Below are 21268 nucleotides of genomic sequence, written 5' to 3'. Positions count from 1 at the left end.
ACTAGGGCTCTATAGAGCTGTAGCATAACTTCGTGGTTCTTAAAACTCAATCCCCCTGCAAATGAAAGCCAACACATCATACACCTTCTTGACAACCCTATCAACTTGGGTGGCAACTTTGAGAGATCTATGGACACGGACCCCAAGATCCCTCTGTTCCTCCAGTCTGCTTTTAATCCTGTATTCTGTATTCAAATTCAACTTTCCAAAGTGAATAACTTCATACTTTTCTAGTTTGAACGCCACCTGCCACTTCTCAGCCTAGTTCGGCATCCTGTCAATGTCTCATTGCAACCTACAAGAGCCCTCCACACAATCTACCACTCCACCAACCTTTGTGTCATTGGCAAACGTATTAACTCACCCTTCCATTTACTCACAAAGAGGTCCCAGAACAGATCTTTACAAAACACCACTGGTCACCAAGCTCCAGGCTGAATACTTTCCATCTATTATCTCCGTCTTCTATGGGCCAGCCAATTCTGTATCTAGACAGCCAATTCTCCCTGTATCCCATGACTCCTTACTTTCTGAATGAGCCTATCATAGGGAACCTTACCAAATGTCTTGCTAAAATCCATGTACATCACAGACATTGCTCGACCTTCAATGGGTTTTGTCACATCCTCAAAGAATTTAATAAGGCTCGAGAGGCATGACCAGCCCTTCACAAAACCAAGCTGACTAATCAAACCATGATTTTCAAAGTAATCATAAATCCTCTTAGAATCCTCTCCAATAATTTTCCCACCACTGACAAGACTGACTGGTCTGTAATTCCCATGATTATCTCTATTCCCTTTCTCAAACAAGGGAATAACATTTGTCACCCTCCAGTCATCTGGCACTACTGTAGTGGACAGCAAGGATGCAAAGTTTATCATCAAAGGCACAGCAATCTCTTCCTTTGCCTCATGTAGTAACCTTGGGTATATCCTGTCTAGCCCAGGGGACTTACCTATCCTTATGTTTTTCAAATTTTTCAGCACCTCCTCCTTCTTAACATCAACCTGTTTCAGCATATCAGCCTGTTTCATGCTCAAAAGTCAAGGCCTCTATCATGAGTGAATACTGAAGCGAAGTCTTCATTAACGACCTCCCCTACCTCCTCTGACTCCAGGCGCAATTTCCCTCCACTATTCCTGACCAACCCTACCCTCACTCTGGCCATCTTTTTGTTTCTCACACAAGTGTAGAATGCCTAAGGGTTTCCCTTAATCCTGTCTGCAAAAGCTTTTTCATGCCCCCTTCTAGCTCTCTTAAGTCCATTCTTCAGTTCTTTCTTGGTTACCTTGTAACCCTCTGAAGCCCCCCCCCGCCCCATACTGTCTGCTCCAATCCCTCTTCATGAGAATAGTAAAGGTCAGGGAGTTGCGATCACTATCACTGAAATGCTCTCCCACTAAGAGATCAGACACCAGGCCTGATTCGTTGTCAAACACCAAATCAAATATGTCTTCCCCTTTAGACAGCTTATCTACATACCGAGTCAGGAAATCCTTCCCGGGCACACCTGACAAAAACTAAAATACTTCCAATTAATATTGGGCAAGTTAAAATCACCCATGACAGCAACCCTGTTACTTCTGCACCTTTCCAAAATCTGTCTATGAATGTGTTCCTCGGGGTCTCAGTTTCTTTTCGATGCGGGGAGAAGAATCTGTAGAAAACCTCCAATGAAGTGACTGCTCATTTCCAGTTTCAGACTTCCACCTACACGGAGTCTGCGGACAAATCCTCCTCCTCAACCTCCCTTTCTACATAGCTGTTATATTATCCTTGATTGGCAATGCCAGTCCCCACCTCTTACTTCTCCCTCTATTCCTTTTAAAACATTCAAACCCTGGAATATCGAACAACCATTCCTGCCCACACAACGTCCAAGTCTCCGTAATGGCTACAACATCATTGTTCTAAGTACTGATCCGATCTCTAAGTTCACCATCCTTATTCCTAATACTTCTTGTGTTAAAATAGACACACTTTAACCCATCACACTGACTACAACTTTGGCCTATCAACTGTCTATCCCTCCTCAGACTCCATGCTGCATCTGGCTGTTCATTAGATATTCCATCCTTAGATCCATAGCTCTGGTTCCCACTTGCACACATCGGAGTCTTTTATTGTCTCTCTTTAACTTTCAGCTTAACAAGGTGTTGTTTAGGTTATGCTCAGATATGGGTATAATGTTTTGCTAATGTAATGTAAACCCACAGTAGGAACTTAGTTAGGGACCTGGTTAAACCTACCTTTACTCATGTTTTCCCTTGCTTTCATCCCTTCAAAAGACACCATTTCTGCTTTGTCCCTTGCTCTACTGCAATTTATTTATCCCAGTACCTCCCCTTTTCTACCCTCTCTAATCCCTCCCATTCCCCCATCACCAGATGTATAATCTATACAAACATTCCAAATGTTATTTCTTAATGACACCTTTCACAAAAAATATGTTGCCTGTGACAAGTGCTGTTAAAATTTGTCTGCAAGAGACAAATTTAAATACTTTTTGAAACTAAAAATTCACTAGATAGTACTGGAGTTAAGAAGATCATGTGTAGACAAGTGTACCTTAAAGTTTTCCCTTAGATCATCTTCGGTATAGGATTTTGGAATCATGACAAAAATTCTAGTCAACTCTTCATCTTCAACATCACGGTGGCTGCCAGATCCTCTAGACTGTGCAATGAAGACCTATTGTTTTAAAAACAGAAAATTTAGACACCTCCCAAAATACTATACCTCAAATTGCTGAGCCTGCATATCTCATTACAAACACTAACTATTGTTTTATATTGTATTGGAAAGACAAATTGATATTGGTGCAACAACATCAATGGATTATCTGGGACCTCAAATTATTGGTTCAATTAAATTTGCAATACAGAATGACATATAAATAACAATATTACAGAAATGTCTGGGAAAATTAACAGCTATATTCTACATATTATTTTCCTTTGGACACGGAGTGTGTTGGCTTTCAAAGTCCCTTAATACATTTCATTAAAAGCATCTCCACAATCTGAACTAAAACCTAAATGGCTATGTTCTCATAACGTAAACTTAGCAAATTGAGATATGCAATGGGGAGGCTAATGGTTAAACGGGTTGTTTCTTCAAATTATGACCAAAGGTGAATAATGCAAAGTAAGCAATTTGTGGCAAATTGAAAACCACATATACCTTTGTTACAGATTGATTTCCTTTAAAAGCATTGACCTAGATGTTGAACTAATCACACAGTCATTATTTCAATGCAGAAATGAACTTTGCAAAGGGACCCTGCAGAATCCCCATTATAGCACATTCTGAAAGAATTACCCAGGAAACTGAATTTTCTGTCAAGCAATTCCTTTGTGTCTAGAATCTTCCAAAGTCGCCATTTAAAATCAGAGACCTTGAGGGTTCCCTCAAAAATAAAGTAGTTCCCGAGTAATACTTAAGAGGATGGAATACACTCTTAACTCCTGAGTATTATTAAACTGACCTGATGCTTGTCACCATACCTCACATTGATCCTGACCTGGCAATGCTTCCACCACACATGCAGACTAGACTCCCTAATGATCTAGCTCAACACCCCTAGGAAGACAGTCATTCAGAGGGCCCATGCATCCCAATCAGAAAATGGATACATGGACATCAGGTTGCAGAAACTGCTGTCACGCATGGAACTCAGAGGTCCATACAACAGCAGGAAAAAATAGGGGGACATAACCTCCCTTGGATCATTGGACTCCCACAGGAACCAATTTCTTCCATCCTTCCTGACCTACATGAAGCACTGTATCACTTATCTTGCTAAGTTGCACCCTACCCACATAGCATCAGGCCCACCTGATATCCTACTTGCCTTCGATCCCTGCAACCTACCCCCTATTCAACTGGCATCCTACTCTAGTACACAAATCCCTCACCAACTGGCACTTTATTCCCTTACCCATCTGGAACCCTAACACACCATTCCCATCCCAGCACCTTGACATCACACTTTATTAGCTAGCAATGTGGGTCTCACAACGTTTAAATTTTAAGCAGTTGATTGCAGTGAAAATGGAGCATCTTGCAACTTCTATGCTACAAAAAAAAACATTAAAATTGAACTACAACTCCACATTTCATAGGGAGCCCTGAGAGGAATTTCCTCTCAGAAATGTGGAACTCCCTTTGGTTTAAAATAAAACTGGAGTGCCAACCTGTGTGAAATGTCACTCCTCAGCAAATCAAGCCCATTACTTCATTAATCACTAGTTCACCAGCAAGTTTTACATGATGCAGAGCATAGTGCTCAGTGGTTAGTACTGCTGCCTCAACACCAGGGGCCAGAGTTTGATTCCACTCTTGGACAACACTCTTGCACATTCTCCCCATGTCTGCATGAGTTTCCACAAGGCACTCAGTTTCCTCTCATTACAAAAGATGTGCAGGTTAGGTGGATTACCCATGCTAAATTATCTACAGTGTCCTGGAATGTGCAGTCTAGGTGGACCAACCATGGAAAATGCAGTGGTGGGTCTGAGTGGGACACTCTTCGGAGTGTCAGAGCAGACTCTGCCAGAACAGCCTGCTTCCACACCATAGGGATTCTATTATTCTATGAACATTGTTTTATCTGAAAGACTTTTGCACAACAGTATTGTATATCATAAGTAACCACCCTGTACTTATATGCTAAACATGAAAGAGCTCGGTTCATCAATAAACCAAGTGTATCATTAAATTATATTAGAATCAAGAAAAACATGCAAATATGTAAGTGTAGGTCTGAGCAAACCAGTTAAAACGCTGACACCAAAAAGCTTCCTAACCTTCCTAACAACTTCAAACAGGCATTTGTAATTTTGATTACAGAAGCTAAGGAACTGCATTTAGGAATGTTGGGAATGCTAACAAGAACTTTGATTAAAAATATTGATAAAATGGATTATAAACACTTATTTGGATCAGAAATCTATCCACCCTCGTTATTCTGCAGCTACTCTTCCCCTCTGAAAATAACAATTTAATTAATATCCCTCAAGAATACTTAGTGTTTTTAGTTCTAGTAGGGTGTGAATTTAAATTAAACAATTACAATGTTTGATTTGGCTTTGTTTAGACATGCAGAGCCAAAGTCAGAATACACAGAATGTATAATGCCTTCAACTATCTCTAAAGACCAGAAAAGTACATTATTTCATTGAACAAATTGAAACATTATGTCTGAAATTTATCAAGGAAGACAATGAACTGGCCAAACAAAAGAAGCTACGAGTGTCAGATACTGGAAGTTCATGTACTTTGTTGCATTAAATTTGCTGCTAAATTAAGGCTTTACGTCACTAAGATTAGAATAGAAAGTTATGTAATTGCAATGATGTAGTGCTGTTAATTTCAAGAACAATGGCAATAGTAATTTGTTGGCTGTTACTGAAGAATGGCCTTAATTTTTTCCTACGTCCAGCCATCTAGCGAACAGATAGTTTATATTAAATTTTTTGAACTTATTCAAATCTTTGTTTAATGAAAGCTCCATGCCTGAACATGGGAGTTTAATTTAGATAAATGTGAGGTACTGCATTTTGGTAAGGCAAATCAGGGTTACTGAACAAAGAGGTCTTGGAGCGCAAGTTCATAGTTCCTTGAAAGTGGAACCTCAAGTAGGCAGGATAGTGAAGATGGTATTTGGTGTGCTTAACCAAGTTGGGGAGGTCATGTTGCAACTGTACAGGACATTGGTTAGGTACAATTCTGGTCTCCCTGCTATAGGAAAGATGTTGTGAAATTTGAAAAGGTTCCAAAAAGATTTACAAGGATATTGCCTGGGTGGGAGGGTTTGAGCTATAAGGAGAGGCTGAAGATGCTGGGATTATTTTCCCTGGAGCATCAGAGGCTGAGGAGTAGCCTTGTAGAGATTTATAAAATCATGGGGGGCTTGGATAGAGTAAATAGATAAGTTCTTTTCCCAGAGGTGGGGGAAGTCCAAAAGTAGCCTGCATAGGTTTAAGGCGAGAGGGAAAAGATTTAAAATGGACCAAAGGGGCAATGTTTCCATGCAGATGGTGGTGCGTGTATGGAATGAGCTGCCAGAGAAAGTGGAGGAGACTGGTACAATAACATTTAAAAAGGTATCTAGATGGTTATGTAGATAGGTAGGATTGAGAGGGATAAGTACTAAATGCTAGAAAATGGGGCTAGATTAATTTAGGATATCTGGTCAGCATGGACAAGTTGAACTGAAGGGTCTGTTCCTAGGCTACATCTCTATGACTATCTAAAACTCCATATGCTTTGATGTAACATGTTCCTGTGTCTTTAGCTCACAGTTTCCCGAAGTTTCCTTTGTGTGCCCAGAGGTTTGCTCCTTATGCTTTACATTGTGTCATTTGCGATTGTAGGACTTTTGGCTGGTGTTAGTGTTGTATTATCGTTCTATTAAGCTTGTAATGACCCTGAAAAAAACCTCAATTTTTCTGTACAAGCATATATCTATTTAATTTCTAGTTTCTTAACTCACATCTGGAGTGTGTATATTGTGTGAGCAGTCTTCAGAATGCACAGACACTGACCAATGTATATTTATTTGTTATGGACATGTTACAATGCACTTCTGGAGCAGGTGAAACTTGAACCACAGCTTTCTAGCCCAGATATAAGGATACTATCCTGCACCACAAGCCCCTTGTCACTAATTATTTTTAATCAACCTCTTCTTTCATATTACTACAGAGGCAGAAGGATTGATGCCAGTAATCATTAATTCAGCGTTAAACTGTATTCATAGGATGTGCATTAACTGGGGTTTCGAAAACTTATACTCCTATATTTTGGAGTAGACTGAACCAGTTTTAAGTTTGGAGGTGCCTTTATGTAAAATAACTCTGGAAATAAAAACTTAACAAGATTAAGCTCAAGTTACAGCAATTCTTTACTTCTCAGTATTAAAACATACATGAATCAATATTTCCTGGCTGGAAAAAAGAAAACCTCACTAGAATCTAGAGCCTGGCACGTACATACACTCCAAACATCTGCCAACCATCTGCAGCTGCTCAATGATCAATGCTCCACAAGATCAAAGGACTGGGATGGTTTGTTGATGATTGCACAATGTTCGGCACAATTCAATACTCCTCAGATATTGAAGCAGTCCATGTCCAACATTCAAGCTTGACCTCACAGATATTTACAGCACAGGAGGTCATCGTATCCACACTGATTAACAAAGATCTGACTACATTAATCCAGTTTCCAGTCTGTGGCCCACAGCCTTGGAAACTATAACAATGTGTGAATATCTAAACACGGTTTACATGTTACAACCACAAAATTACATGGAAACGTGTTCCTCATTCCCATAATCCTTTGGGTGAAAATATTTCTTCTCAACTCTTCTCAGTCTTTTACCTTAAATCTATGGTCTTTGGATACTGACCCGCCTACTAACAAGAAAATGCACCATCTCATCCACCCTCACCATGCCACACGTAATACACAATATCAGGTCTCCTCTCAAATCTTCACTGTTCCAAGGAAAACAATTCCTGCCTATCCAATATTTCCTCGTAGCTCAGATGCTCTCACCCACACAGTCTGCTGGTAAATTTCCTCTGCACCATCTCTAGTTCAATCACATCTTCCCATAATGTGATAACAAGAACTGCATGCAGTGCGCCAGTTGTGACCCAACCAGAATTTTATACCATTCCAACATAAGCTCTTTATTCCTGCATGCTGCTTCAGCTAATAAAGACAGGTGTCCCACAGATCTTCTTAACCAACTTATCTACCTGTCCTGTTACAATCAAGGCTCTGTGAACATGAAGGTCCCTTTGATCATCAGTACTTTCTAGGGTACTAACATTGTGTAATCCCTTGCCCTCTCAGCATTCCCCACATGCCTTCCTCAATTTTCTAGGTTGAAATCCATTTGCCACTGATCTGTCCACCATATAGTACATTACCCTGGTTGCCAAAAACTCATTTTCCTAAGCACACCATGCACATCATTCATTCACAACCTTATCAAAAGCCTTACTAACATACATGTAGACTAGGTCAAATGCATTAACCTATCAATTCTCCTGGTTGTTGGCTCCTCAAAATTTGTTAAACACTACTGTCCCTTAACAAACCCATGCTAACTATCTCTGATTAATTGGTCTCACTCCACGTGCAAATATATTATGTCCCTCAGAATTCTAATAACTTTCTGACCACCAAGGTTACCCTGAATGGTCTCATTGATCCCTTCTTCCTTTTCTTGAAAAGGTAATGGGACAACATTACCAGTCATCCTCTCTGCGGGCACCTCATCTAGGAGTAGAGAGGACTTAAATTTTTGTCAAGACTCCTATCATCTGCTTCCTTGCCTTCCATCATATCTGAGCCTGCAGCTCATCACTTTCTCAAGGGAAATTGAAGATGGGCAATAAATATTGATCTAGTCAGCAATACTCACATCCTGAATTATTTTTAAATTAGCAAATGTAAGAGACGTGTGAAAAATAAAACACTATGAGCTGTTATTTTTATTATTTCTTCCTGTCCTTAGAGCATTTATTTCAACATATCACATGGAAAATGCAGAAATGGCAAGATTTTAAGCATAAATCTTGAAAATATTCTTGGATAAACCAAAATTGAGATTCCAATGGAAGAACGCTGTCCAAAATCTTATTTTATTTATTCGATTGTGGAACGTGGGTGTCACCATCTGGTTACCCATCCCTTTAGGGGTGGCACAGTGATTAGCACTGCTGCCTCATAGCACCAGGGTCCTAAGTTCAATTCCAGCCTCAGGCGACTGTCTGTGTGGAGTTTGCACATTCTCCCCGAGACTGCGTGGGTTTCCTCCGGTTTCCTCCCACCGTCCAAAGATGTACGGATCAGATGAAATGGCCATGCTAAATTGCCTGTAGTGCTCGGTGCATTAGTCAGAGGGAGATGGTTCTAGGTGGGTTACTCTTCGGAGGGTCGTTGTGGAGTTGTTGGGCCCAATGGCCTATACAGTATCTAATCTAATCTAAACTGCCCTTGAGAAAATGGTGGTGAAATGTCTTCATGAAGCACTCATCAGAATTTCTGTTACTGGGCTTGAACCATTAACTCTGCTTTCTTCCCACAGATTCTGCCAGACCTGCTGTGTTTCTCCACTAATTTGTTTTTGTTTCAGAACTCCAGTGTCTGCAGTTTTTTTTGAAACAAACTGTTAGGAAGACAAACTGTAGCCTGGTGGCTTCAGCTCTGTGAGAGGCTCCTCGGTTCACGTGTTAAATTCATCCCCTTTTCACCAAACCCCAAATACGAGCCCGCGCCCGTCCACCCTTTCCCCTGATAAGTAATTTAGGGAGGCCATATAGTCGAGTACATCCCCTCCTAGAAGATGAGGACCAGGTTGCTGCTCTGCCTGCTGGTTGCTTTGGCAGCTGCAGACCCCACCGTTTATTTTAAGGAGGAATTTACTGATGGAGATGCCTGGACACAGCGGTGGGTTGAATCAAAGCACAAATCTGACTATGGAAAGTTCAAGCTGACTTCTGGCAAATTTTATGGTGACCCTGAGAAAGACAAAGGACTCCAGACAAGTGAGGATGCCAGATTCTATGCCATGTCTGCAAAGTTTGAACCCTTTAGTAACGAGGGGAAGACTCTTGTTGTTCAGTTCACGGTGAAGCACGAGCAGACCATTGACTGTGGTGGTGGATATGTGAAGATCTTTCCCTCAACCCTAGATCAAACTGATATGCATGGAGACTCAAACTACAATATTATGTTTGGTCCTGATATTTGTGGTCCAGGAACAAAGAAAGTCCATGTGATTTTCAATTACAAAGGGAAGAATCACTTGATTTCTAAGGATATTCGTTGCAAAGATGACGAATTTTCACATCTCTACACCCTCATTGTCCGGCCAGACAATACTTATGAGGTGAAAATTGACAACCAGAAGGCTGAATCTGGTAGCTTGGAAGAAGACTGGGACTTCCTTCCACCCAAGAAAATTAAAGATCCAGAAGCAAAGAAACCAGAAGACTGGGATGAGCGTGCAAAGATTGATGATCCAGAGGATAAGAAACCTGATGACTGGGATAAACCTGAGCATATTCCTGACCCTGATGCCAAGAAACCTGAAGACTGGGACGATGAGATGGATGGTGAATGGGAGCCACCTATGATTCAGAACAGTGAATATAAGGGTGAATGGAAACCACGTCAAATTGATAATCCAGATTACAAGGGCAAATGGATTCATCCTGAAATTGATAATCCTGAGTACACTCCAGATAACAACCTTTACCTTTACAAAGATATTGGTGTGATTGGTCTGGACCTCTGGCAGGTTAAATCTGGAACAATATTTGATAACTTCCTGATCACAGATGATGAAAAGTTTGCTGAAAAGTTTGGAACAGAAACCTGGGGAGCAACTAAGGAGCCAGAAAAGAAAATGAAGGAACAGCAGGATGAAGAGGAGAGGAAGAAGAGGGAGGAGGAAGAAAAGGATAAGGAGGATGATGCTGAAGGTGATGAGGAAGAGGATGAGGATGAAGAGAAGGAAGAAAAAGAGGAAGACGAGGAAGAGGAAGAAGATGAAACTGAAACCATTCAAAAGGATGAGTTATAAAGATTGTAATAAATGCTGAGAATGAATGGCAGCAGGGCAATGTGCAGAAAAGAATTACACAAAGCAATTGGGACCCCTTATTGGAATGTTTTTGTTTACGAACAAATTTAGAAAAATGAGTCAGGTTTTTAGGGGTGGGGCAGAAGGTGAAAATGAGGATACCCACTGAGGAGGGGACTTCTGAAATTTCTAAACCTTTCTTATCAAAACTTTGATAGCTGGAGGTCAGCTTCATTAATGGTGAGTAGGGAGAGTTCAAACCTGAGTGGAACTTGGATTGCTGTGTTTTGCATCTTGAGCATGCCACCCTGACTGAATACTTGATGGTGATCCTGGGAATCATCTGAGCATTTTTATGCTTTTTTTTTAAACTGAGGTGTTAACATTTTTAAACGTTTAAGTGGGTCAACCCCTCAGGTTAAAATTTGGTAGAAGCCCTCATCTATTTGCTTGCTGCCAATTTCCAAATTTGGGTTCCAATGCTGTTAGATTAGCTTGTTTTGTCTATTTGTCTAGGTAAACATGATACACTGAACAGTGTACTTGAGCATGTTTGAGATTCTACAGTTGATGCCAGTTAATTTCCAGGGTCTACTACTTTATAAGTTTTTTTTTTGGTTGGTTTTTGATAACCACTCTTCCCAAGTGTAATTAAAATCTGGTGATGGGAATTAACATTAGGGATGATCTGATTTAAATTGACCAATTTCACTTCCATTTGGGAGTTCCCCATTTAACAGGCTTCAACTGTAATTGTATAGCTGCCTTTTTCCATTCAGAACAATTGGGTCGAGCAAGACTGCACTGGTTATATATAATGGATGTTTATCAGCTCTTTCCAAATCCAGGGTCAACTTTTGCCTTTGTATTTTGCATTCTTTATAGGGGTTTCAAGGAAAGGAAGGGAAAAGGTTTCTTTTATTTCCAACAACATTCAAAAGGAGACTTAAAATTTCTGTACAGACAGAGTCTAAAGTTGTCATTTTAATCCGTTATTTAAATGTTGTAAATTGGTGATTTAATCTATGACTGTTTGGAAAACTTGTTCTGCGTGCAATACAGAAATACGTTTGATCACATTTCTACAATAAATACCAATGGAAGTGAAATGACAAAAAAAAAAGGAAGACAAACTGTAAAGTACAGGTCGTGCCTTTGATATCCAGAACTCTAAAAGAGTAAGCATATTGGTAAGAGAAATGCAATGTGTTTTCTATAAATAAGGAGTTGAATAGTACTACTCTAATAGCAAAAGTGATAAAATAATTTCCTTAACTGAGTAGAGACTACCGTAAATTTTGAAATCTTATATGGAAAAAAAGCTACAAGACTCATTATGAAATCTTCATTTGTACAAAATTAGTTTATTTTTTGAACAGCTCATGTGGTGATGGGATGATGTTCACACATCTATTTCAACTTCTCTGTTGAATTAGAGAATTTTTGAATTATGATTTGTTTCTCCTTTTTAAATCTTTTCCAAGATAGATTACATTTTAAAGCAGAAAAAAAACCCCAAGAAACACTTGATACACTGTCAAATTATATAACATAACAGAATTGGGCAGCATGTAGGGAGAAAATGTTCCCATGTGAAAGAATTAAGAATGAGAAAGCACAAATTTCAAGTAACTAGTATAAAAAAAGTGATAGCAAAAAAAAAATTTCAGTGATTATGGTCTGAAATGCAGTCAGGAAATCTGAAGGAGACATTTAATCAAAGTAGTTAGGAAAGGAATTAGGTGGCTATTTGAAAATGAGCAATGTGCACAATAGTGGGAAAATGATAGGCGAATGCAATCAAATGAGTGACTGATTTCAAGCACTGGCACACATTTGATGGGCTGAATAGTTTCCTTCTATGCGCTAAAACAATTCTGTGATACTCCGATTTCTGACCTTTTCTTAAACCACTAAGAGCCTAGTGTGGAAAAGTGGGATTAGTGCAGGTAGTATTTTTGGCAATATAGGCATAATGGACAGAAGGGCTTCTTCTGTACTGTGAGATTCTATAATTTTATATAGAAAGCTGCAACTGAGCACCTGTTTTGACATTGCAGGACATTACTTACTTTTTTTAAAATGATAGCTGAGACATATTCAGTAGCCAACTGCTAAAACAACAAGTTGTACCTATCAACATGTGGGTAAAATGACAAAGCCGTGCAGGCACATCTGGAATTAAATTTGTGACACCTTCAGTGCCTTTTCTTAACAGTCCAGTTAAAAATTTTGACCTTCTATATCATCATATGCATAGATGAACAGAGAATTTAGGTAGGTAGGAGTAATCCAGCATTCTCCTTGAAATATGTAATTGCATCCCATTGTCTCCATCCTGGTTGTTACAATCAGTGAGAGCTGGTTTCAGTTATCAGGTCCTTATTCTGAGAAAGACTGACACAGAGAAGCTAGACCTGGTGAGACCAGATCATTGTGTTTCAGGAAGAGGCCACCCCAACAGGCTGGGAGGGAAGATGGATGGTCATGCACACTTCAAGAAGATAGACAAGAATTATGAAAGCATATGTCAAACTACTAAACAGCATGAGATTTTGAGGAGACTCAACATCAAGAAAAATTGCAGACTGGATCAATGAAAAAGGCAGTGGACTGCATAAGGGGATCAAAGGACAGAAAAAAACCACCATTACAAGAAATTCCACAGCTGGGGCACAGATACAACATTTCTACAACAGTTTGCCATGGTATGGTGCCAGATTGGAGCAAAGGTAAAATGGATTACCAACACAACCAGATTTTCTGGAACTAGCAAATTAGAAAAGTAGCATCTTGAAATGGCTTCTTCCCAGGAATATGGCTTAATGTATGAAGGAGGAGGGATGGCCTCAGACTATGAGTCTGAAGATTCCAGCTCAACACAAGTGGTCTTCATCTCTGCAGACTCAGGTAAATTGGCATGAGGCAAAAAAACAAACATTAATAGAAATAAACTTATACGCCCCCTAAATGTAGTAATATTTGGTCAGAGAATGAACAATAATTTTATTTTTATGTATTAACTGGTAAGTAGACTTTCAGCTTCATATGGCTTGGCAAACATAACTTGCATAGGTAATGGAAGAGGAGTGTGTATCATGATTTCCTGCAATTTTCAAGAACAACATCATTGTGGAAACAACCAGGGATTAAGCTATTTCATATTAGGGGTAGTGATCACATAGTTCATACAAACACATGGAAAAGGAGCAGAAAAAGGGCATGTCCTGCCATTGTTGATCTATAAGTGTTTTGAACTTCTGTCTACCCCCAGACATCTGATTTTTAGTGAGTAATGTTCAGTGACTCCACTCCCAGCACTTTGATGCAGAGTTCCAAAATCTCTCAACCCTCAAAATAAAAATCTCATCTCTGACTCAGTATGGAGTTCAGAAATGTGTATAGTAAAGCGAAGCTTCTCAAACCCTCTCCCAATCATTGACCATGTTAAGGCTGGAAAAACTGATCAGGTCTCACCATCATGAGTTATGGCTTAGGTGTTACTTCTGTTGTGAAAAGTCACTCAACTCAAGATTCTCCCCCTCCCCCAACTACACAGATATCATTGGGCCGGCTGATTATTGCCATCACTTAGTACAATGAAATTAGAATTAGAATCCTACAGTACGGAGATAGGCCCTTCGGCCCAACTAATCCACAGCGACCCTCAGAGTAACCCACCCAGACCCATTCCCCTACCCTACATTTACCCCTGACTCATGCACTAAACCTACACGTTCGTGAACACTATGTGCAATTGACTGTGGCCAATTCACCTGACCTGCACATCTTTGGATTGTGGGAGAAAACCGGAGCACCCGGAGCAAACCCGCAACTGTTTAAAATATTGTCCCTATCTAAGTTTGGTTCTCATTTTCTCATGACGATCGGCTTCATTCTCATCTAAGCTCCTTTGATAAACCCCTCGCCTTTTTTTTCCCTCTCCATTCGAAATATAATTTCGTTTTCATTAAAACAACGGAATCGATACTGTGGAATAACGCATCCCAACTCTACAGCAAACTGAGCCTGACTGGCTTTGGCTGCAACGCAAAATCTCGAGGTTTTACAAACAAGTCTCAGAAGGCCGTTATCAACATGCTATATCCGATCGCAGAGAGATGCAAACAGCGACCTTCCCGTCTCATTCACTCGGGCCCATGTCAGGGTCGAGAGACAGCGCCATACTGAGCAGAAATGAAGATGGCAGCTGGAACATACCTTGATGGGTTTGGTGTCTTCCGTTAAGGCCTTGCCGTGCATCTCCTCCATTGCCCTACAGGCCTGCGAGGATTTGGCGAACTTCACGTACGCGATGCCCTTGTGATCTTTGCTCTGTTTGTCCCGAACGACCCAAATGTCCTGGATCTCACCGAAGAAAGAAAAGTTCTCTCGGATCACCTCCTCCGATGTCGATTTGCTGATGACCAGAAAGAGCCGACTGTTGGGGGGGTGATCGAGGTTTGCCAAAGGACGCGAGCTTCCAAGATCCTCCATGATCGCGAATCTGGCGCTTGCACTCAGACCACCAACCGCCAGCACAGTCACGTGACACAAAAGAACACGCCCCACCTAACTCTGCGAGACTGAGATCCGGGGCGCCCAACACTGAAACACTTTTTTTAAAAACTGGCCCCGCCCCGCTTTGTGATCCCCGAAACGAGTCCCGCCCTATTCCATGACACAAGGGCGTTTGGCCCCGCCTCGCTTCGTGTCACAGAGGAAATAGACCATCCCACGGTGTGACGATGAGGAATTGGCACCGCCCTACTGCGTGACACCGCTGAACTAACCCCGCCCTGCTCAGGGAAACAATACAATTGGTCCCGCCCCACTTTGTGACACACAGGAACTGGACTCTCCCCATTTCTGTGACTTTAAGGAATTGGCCATGATGTTTTGTTCTGAGCTGTGCTATTCCTGCATAGCGAAATTAGTTGAATGATCCGTTGCATTGAATGCAAGGAGACCTTTTCATTGTTACCTGTTCTATTATAAATCAAGGAACCGTGATTGTAAACATGTGATGGAAAGACATCACTTAATATAGAATCATAGAGATGTGCAGCACAGAAAAAGAACCTTCTGTCTAACTCGTCCATGCCGACCAGATATCCCAACCTAATCTAGTCACATTTGCCAGCAATTGGCCCATATCTCTCTATCATTCCTGATGAAGGGCTTTTGCCTGAAACTTCGATTTTCCTACTCCTTGGATGCTGCTTGTCCTGCTATGGTCTTCTAGCACCACACTCTTGACTCCCTCTAAATTTTTCCCATTCATAGACCTATCCAGATGCCTTTTAAATGTTGCAATTGTACCAGCCTCCACCACTTCCTCTGGCAGCACGTTCCATACACCACCACCCTCTGTGAAAACGTAGCCTCATAGTTCCCTTTTAGATCATTCCCCTCTCACACTAAACCTAGGCCCTCTAGTTTTGGACTCCCCACTCCAGGGAAAAGACTTTGTCTATTTATCCTATCACGTCTCTCACGACTTTATAAACTTCCATAAGGTCACCCCTTAGCCCTCGACGCTCCAGGGAAAATAGCCCTAGCCTGTTCAGCGTCTCTATAGCTTAAATCTTTTCTGAACCCTTTCAAGTTTCACAACATCCTTCTGGTAGAAAGGAGACCAGAATTGCATGCAAATATTCCAAAAGTGGCCTAAACAATCTTCTGTACACCTGCAACATTCCTCCCAATTACTATACTCAGTGCTGTGACCAATTAATGAAAGCATATCAAACGCCTTCTTCACTATCTTATCTACCTGCAACTACTTTCAAGGAGCTGCGAACCTGCACTCCAAGGTCTCTTTGTTCAGCAATGCTCCTGAGGACCTTACTATTAAGTGTATAAGTCCTGCTAAGATTTGCTTTCCCTAAAATGCAGCATCTCACATTTATCTAAATTAAACCCCACCTGCCACTCCTCAGCCCATTGGCCCATCTGATAAAGATCCTGTTGTAATCAGAGGTAACCTTCTTCTCTGTCCACTACACCTCAAATATTAGCATCATCTGCAAACTTACTATACCTCTTATGCTCACATCCAATTCATTTATATAAATGATGAAAATTAGTGGACCCAGCATTGATCCTTGTGGCACTCCACTGGTCACAGGCCTCCAGTACGAAAAACAAGCTTCCACCACCACCCACTGTCTTCTACCTCCAAGCCAGTTCTGTATCCAAATGGCATGTTCTCCTTGTATTCCCTGAGATCTAACCTTGCTAACAAGTCTCCCATGGGGAACCATATCAAACACCTTACTGAAGTCCATATAGATCACATCTACTGCTCAGCCCTCATTAATTCTCTTTGTTACTTTTTCAAAAAACTCAGTCAAGTGTATGAGATATGATTTCCCATGCACAATGCCATTTTGACTATCCCTAATCAGCCCTTGGTCTTTCCAAATACGTGTAAGTCCTGTCCCTCAGGATCCCCTCCAACAACTTCACCACCACTGATGTCAGGCTCACTGATCTATAATTCCCTGGCTTGTCCTTACCATCTTTCTTAAATAATGGTATCACGTTAGCCAACCTACAGTCTTTGCCACCTCACATGTGACAATCGATGATACAAATATCTCAGCAAGGGACCCAGCAATCACTTCCCTAGATTCCCACAGAACTCCAGGGTACATCTGATCAGGTTCTGGGGATTTATCGACTTTTATGCATTTCAAGACATCCAGAGCTTTCTCCTCTATAATACGGAATTTTGAGATGTCACCATCTATTTGCCCACATTCTATATCTTCCATGTCTTCTCCACAGTAAACACTGATGCAAAATACTTGTTTAATATCTTCCCCACCTACTGCAGCTCCACACAAAGGCTGCCTTGCTGATCTTTGAGAGTACCTATTTGTTGGGGAGAAAGTGAGGACTGCAGATGCTGGAGGTCAGAGCTGAAAATGTGTTGCTGGAAAAGCGCAGCAGGTCAGGCAGCATCCAAGGAACAGGAGATTCAACGTTTCGGGCATAAGCCCTTCTTCAGGAATGAGTACCTATTTGTTCCCTAGCTACCCTTTTGTCCTTAATGTATTTGTAAAAACCCTTTGGATTCCCCTTAACTTTATTTGCCAAAGCTATCTCATGTCCCCTTTTTGTTCTCCTGATTTCCCTCTAAAGTATATTCCTGCTGCCTTTATAATCTTCCAAGGAATCACTCGATCTCTCCTGTCTATACCTGGTATATGGTTCCTTAACCAAACCCTCAATTTCGCAAGTTATCCAGCATTCCCTACACCTACCAGCTTTTCCTTTCACCCTAACTAGAATATACTGTCTTTGGACTCTTGTTATCTCATTTCTGAAGGCTTCCCATTTTCCAGCCATCCCTTTACCTGCGAATATATGCACCCAATCAGCTTTTGAAAACTCTTGCCTAATACTATCAAAATTAGCCTTCCTCCAATTTAGAACATAGATCTGGCCTATCATTTTCCATCACTATTTTAAAACTAATAGAATTATGGTTGCTGGCCCCAGGGTTCTCCCCCACTGACACGTCAGTTACCTGCGTTGCCTTACTTCGCAAGAGTAGGTGAAGTTTTGCATCTTCTCTAACAGGTTTATGACATACTGACTCAAAATTTTCTTGTACACAGTTAAATTCCTCTCAATCTAAATCCTTAATATTCTTGCAATCCCAGTCTACGTTTGGAAAGTTAAAATTCCCTACCATAACCACACTGATTCTTACAGATAACTGAAATCTCCTTACAAATTTGTTTCTCAATTTCCCACTGACTATTAGGGGGTCTATAATACAATCCCAATAAGGTGATCATCCCTTTCTTATTTCTCAGTTCCACCCAAATAACTTATTTGGTTGTGTTTTCTGGAATATCCTCCCTAAGTACAGCTGTAATGCTATCCCTTATCCCTAATGCCACTCCCCTCCTCTCTTGCCTCCCTTTCTGTCCTTCCTGTAGCATTTGCATCCTGGAACATTAAGTTGCCAGTCTTGTTCACCTCTGAGCCACGTTTCTGTAATTGCTATGATGTCCCAGTCCGATGTTCCTAACAGTCAGATGTCCCCGAGTTCATCTGCCTTCCCTGTTAGGCCTCTTGCATTGAAATAAATGCAGTTTAATTTATCAGTCCCACCTTGTTCTCCACTTTGTTCCTGTCTGCACTGACTGTTTGACTCACTTCTTTTCTCAACTGTACCAGTCTCAGATTGATATCTTTCCTCAGTATTTCCTTGGGTCCCACTCCACCCCCACTAGTTTAAATCCTCCCAAGCAGCTCTAGCAAATCTCACTACCATTATATTAGTCCCCTTCCAATTTAGCTGCAATCCATCCTTCTTGTACACGTTACTTCTACCCCAGAAAGATTCAAATGATCCAAAAATATGAATCCTTCTCCCATACACCAGCTCTTCAGCCATGCATTCACTTGCTGTATCCTCCTATTCCTGCCCTCACTAGCTCATAGCACTGGGAGTAATCCAGACATTACTACCCTTGAAGACCTCCTTTTTAAATTCCTGCCTAACTTTCCATATTCTCCCTTCAGAATCTCATCCTTTCTCTTCCTACATCGTTGGAAGGAATGTGTACCATGACCTCGTCTTGGTCCCTCTTGGCTTTGAAAACACTCTGCACCCTCTGAGACATCTTTGATCCTGGCACACACCATTCTCATTTTTCGCTGCTGGCTGCAGAAAGTCTGTTTGTGCCCCTGACTAGAGAGTCACTTAACACTTGGAACTTGATGTAAGCCTCACTATATTAGAGCCGGTCTTGATACCAGAAACTTGGCTGTTTCCCTAGAAAATCCATCACCCTCTCCATTTCCCAAAACAGCATACTTGTTTGGAATTGGGATAGCCACAGAAGACACCTATACTACCCACCTACCTCTCCTACCTTTCTTGGAGTTAACCCATCTACCTGACTGCACCTGCAGATTTTCTCCCTTCCTATAACTACCATCCATCACATCCCATAGCTCTTGTCAATTCCTCATTGCCTCTAACTGTTGCTCCAACCAATCCATTTGATCTGACAGGATTTGCAACCAATGATATTTATTGCAGATATGATCTTAAACTCTCCTGAAACTCACACATCAGACAAGAAAAGCATATAACTCTACTAAAGGCCATTTTGCTCCTTCCAATCTACAGACCCAGAAAATTGCACCATCTTATTGCTGTACAAAACACTGCTCCAGGGGAACATAATACCTACAGCTTATATTTTAAAAATTGAATCAAGAGAAAGATCCCAAATAAAACATATAATCAAGAAAGAACCCATTCTACTCACCATTAAATTCCAGACTACAAAATGCACTTAATAGTGTATGTTGCAATAGCAGTTGCAATTCCTGGGGCTGGTTGATTGGATAGCAGATATTGATCAAATTGATGTCAACAGCACAGGATTCAGTCCCTGTTTCAGCTGAATTTAAACCAGTACTATGAGTTGGACCAATTGAGAACTCAGGAAAAAAAAATCTATGCACTTATGATACAATCTTGTCACACATGGAAACAATACTTTGCAATCAAGAGTGTATTATTTATCACATTATCACAGCTCTAACTTGCCTCCTTTAATAATTATAGGTTTCCTCCTCCCCTTTTTACTGCTTATTTACAACTGCAAACTTTGCATGCTTGCACAACAATTTTGGAACCATGGAAAGGACATGCAGAAGATTCATATGGATATGAAAAATGAAAAGTTTATTATGACAAAGAAGTGTCTCCATTACTGTCAAAGAAATCATTAAGGGAGGATTCTTAGAGTAGTAAGAGGCCATTCAGTTATTCTAGTCTGTGAATGAATGAAATCATAATTGATCTGTATTCATTCAACATGACTTCACTTCTCTTAATATCTTTCACACTTGACCTCAAATTTAAAATTATTAATTTAAATAAGATTGACTGCTTTCTCCTTTAGATAAAGAAGTATTTTCTGTTTTCTTTCTTGAAAGGTTTTGCTTTGATGATAAGGATAAATGATAAGAGATTTGCTCAGCAGCAATCTTATCCCTTTTAAAAATCCTAAAAGATTCAACCATATCATTAATATAGTGTTCCTATATCAATGTCATCTCTCAGGTCAGTATTCACATTATTAAGCCACTGGTTACAAGTACAGGACATTGGTTAGGCCACTGTTGGAATATTGTGTGCAATTCTGGTCTCCTTCCCATTGGAAAGATGTTGTGAAACTTTAAAGGGTTCAGAAAAGATTTACAAGGATGTTGCCAGGGTTGGAGGATCTGAGCTACAGGGAGAGGCTGAATAGGATGGGGCTGTTTTCCCTGGAGCATCGGAGGCTGAGGGGTGACCTTATAGAGGTTTACAAAATGATGAGGGGCATAGATAGGATAAATAGACAAAGTCTTCTCCTGGGGTCGGGGAGTCCAGAACTAGAGGGCATAGGTTTAGGGTGAGAGGGGAAAGATATAAAAGAGACCTAAGGGACACTTTTTTCACACAGAGGGTGAAATGTATATGGAATGAGCTGCCAGAGGATGTGGTGGAGGCTGGTACAATTGCAACATTTAAGAGGGATTTGGATGGGTATATGAATAGGAAGGGTTTGGAGGGATAATGGGCCGGGTGCTGGCAGGTGGAACTAGATTGGGTTGGGATATCTGGTCGGCATGGAT

General features: G+C 40.8%; 2 protein-coding genes across 2 annotated transcripts in view; one reads left to right on the top strand and one right to left on the bottom strand.

The window, feature by feature from the left end:
- The window catches only part of rbm45 (RNA binding motif protein 45), a 40033-nt gene extending 24849 nt beyond the window's left edge, over positions 1 to 15184 (bottom strand). Inside the window, exons 1-2 of the mRNA XM_060827954.1 lie at positions 14831 to 15184; positions 2572 to 2694 (exon numbers count right to left, since the gene is read on the bottom strand). Coding sequence (XP_060683937.1) covers positions 2572 to 2694; positions 14831 to 15106 — 399 coding nt within the window. The 5' untranslated portion in view covers positions 15107 to 15184. The remainder of the gene's footprint in view (positions 1 to 2571; positions 2695 to 14830) is intronic.
- Positions 9219 to 11720, top strand: LOC132817134 (calreticulin-like). The gene has a single exon (XM_060827330.1). It carries the CDS (start codon positions 9368 to 9370, stop codon positions 10607 to 10609), a length of 1242 nt encoding a protein of 413 aa, XP_060683313.1. The 5' UTR covers positions 9219 to 9367; the 3' UTR covers positions 10610 to 11720.
- Positions 15185 to 21268: the final 6084 nt, after the last annotated feature.

This window comes from Hemiscyllium ocellatum, chromosome 7 (assembly GCF_020745735.1).
Source record: "Hemiscyllium ocellatum isolate sHemOce1 chromosome 7, sHemOce1.pat.X.cur, whole genome shotgun sequence".
In the NCBI taxonomy this organism is placed as follows: Eukaryota; Metazoa; Chordata; class Chondrichthyes; order Orectolobiformes; family Hemiscylliidae; genus Hemiscyllium; species Hemiscyllium ocellatum.
The sequence above is the reverse complement of the archived record's forward strand: the minus strand, read 5'-3'. Positions and strand labels throughout refer to the sequence as shown.

Coding starts and splice junctions, on each gene's coding strand:
- LOC132817134 (XM_060827330.1), top strand. CDS start 9,368: ATGAGGACCAGGTTGCTGCTCTGCCTGCTGGTTGCTTTGGCAGCTGCA.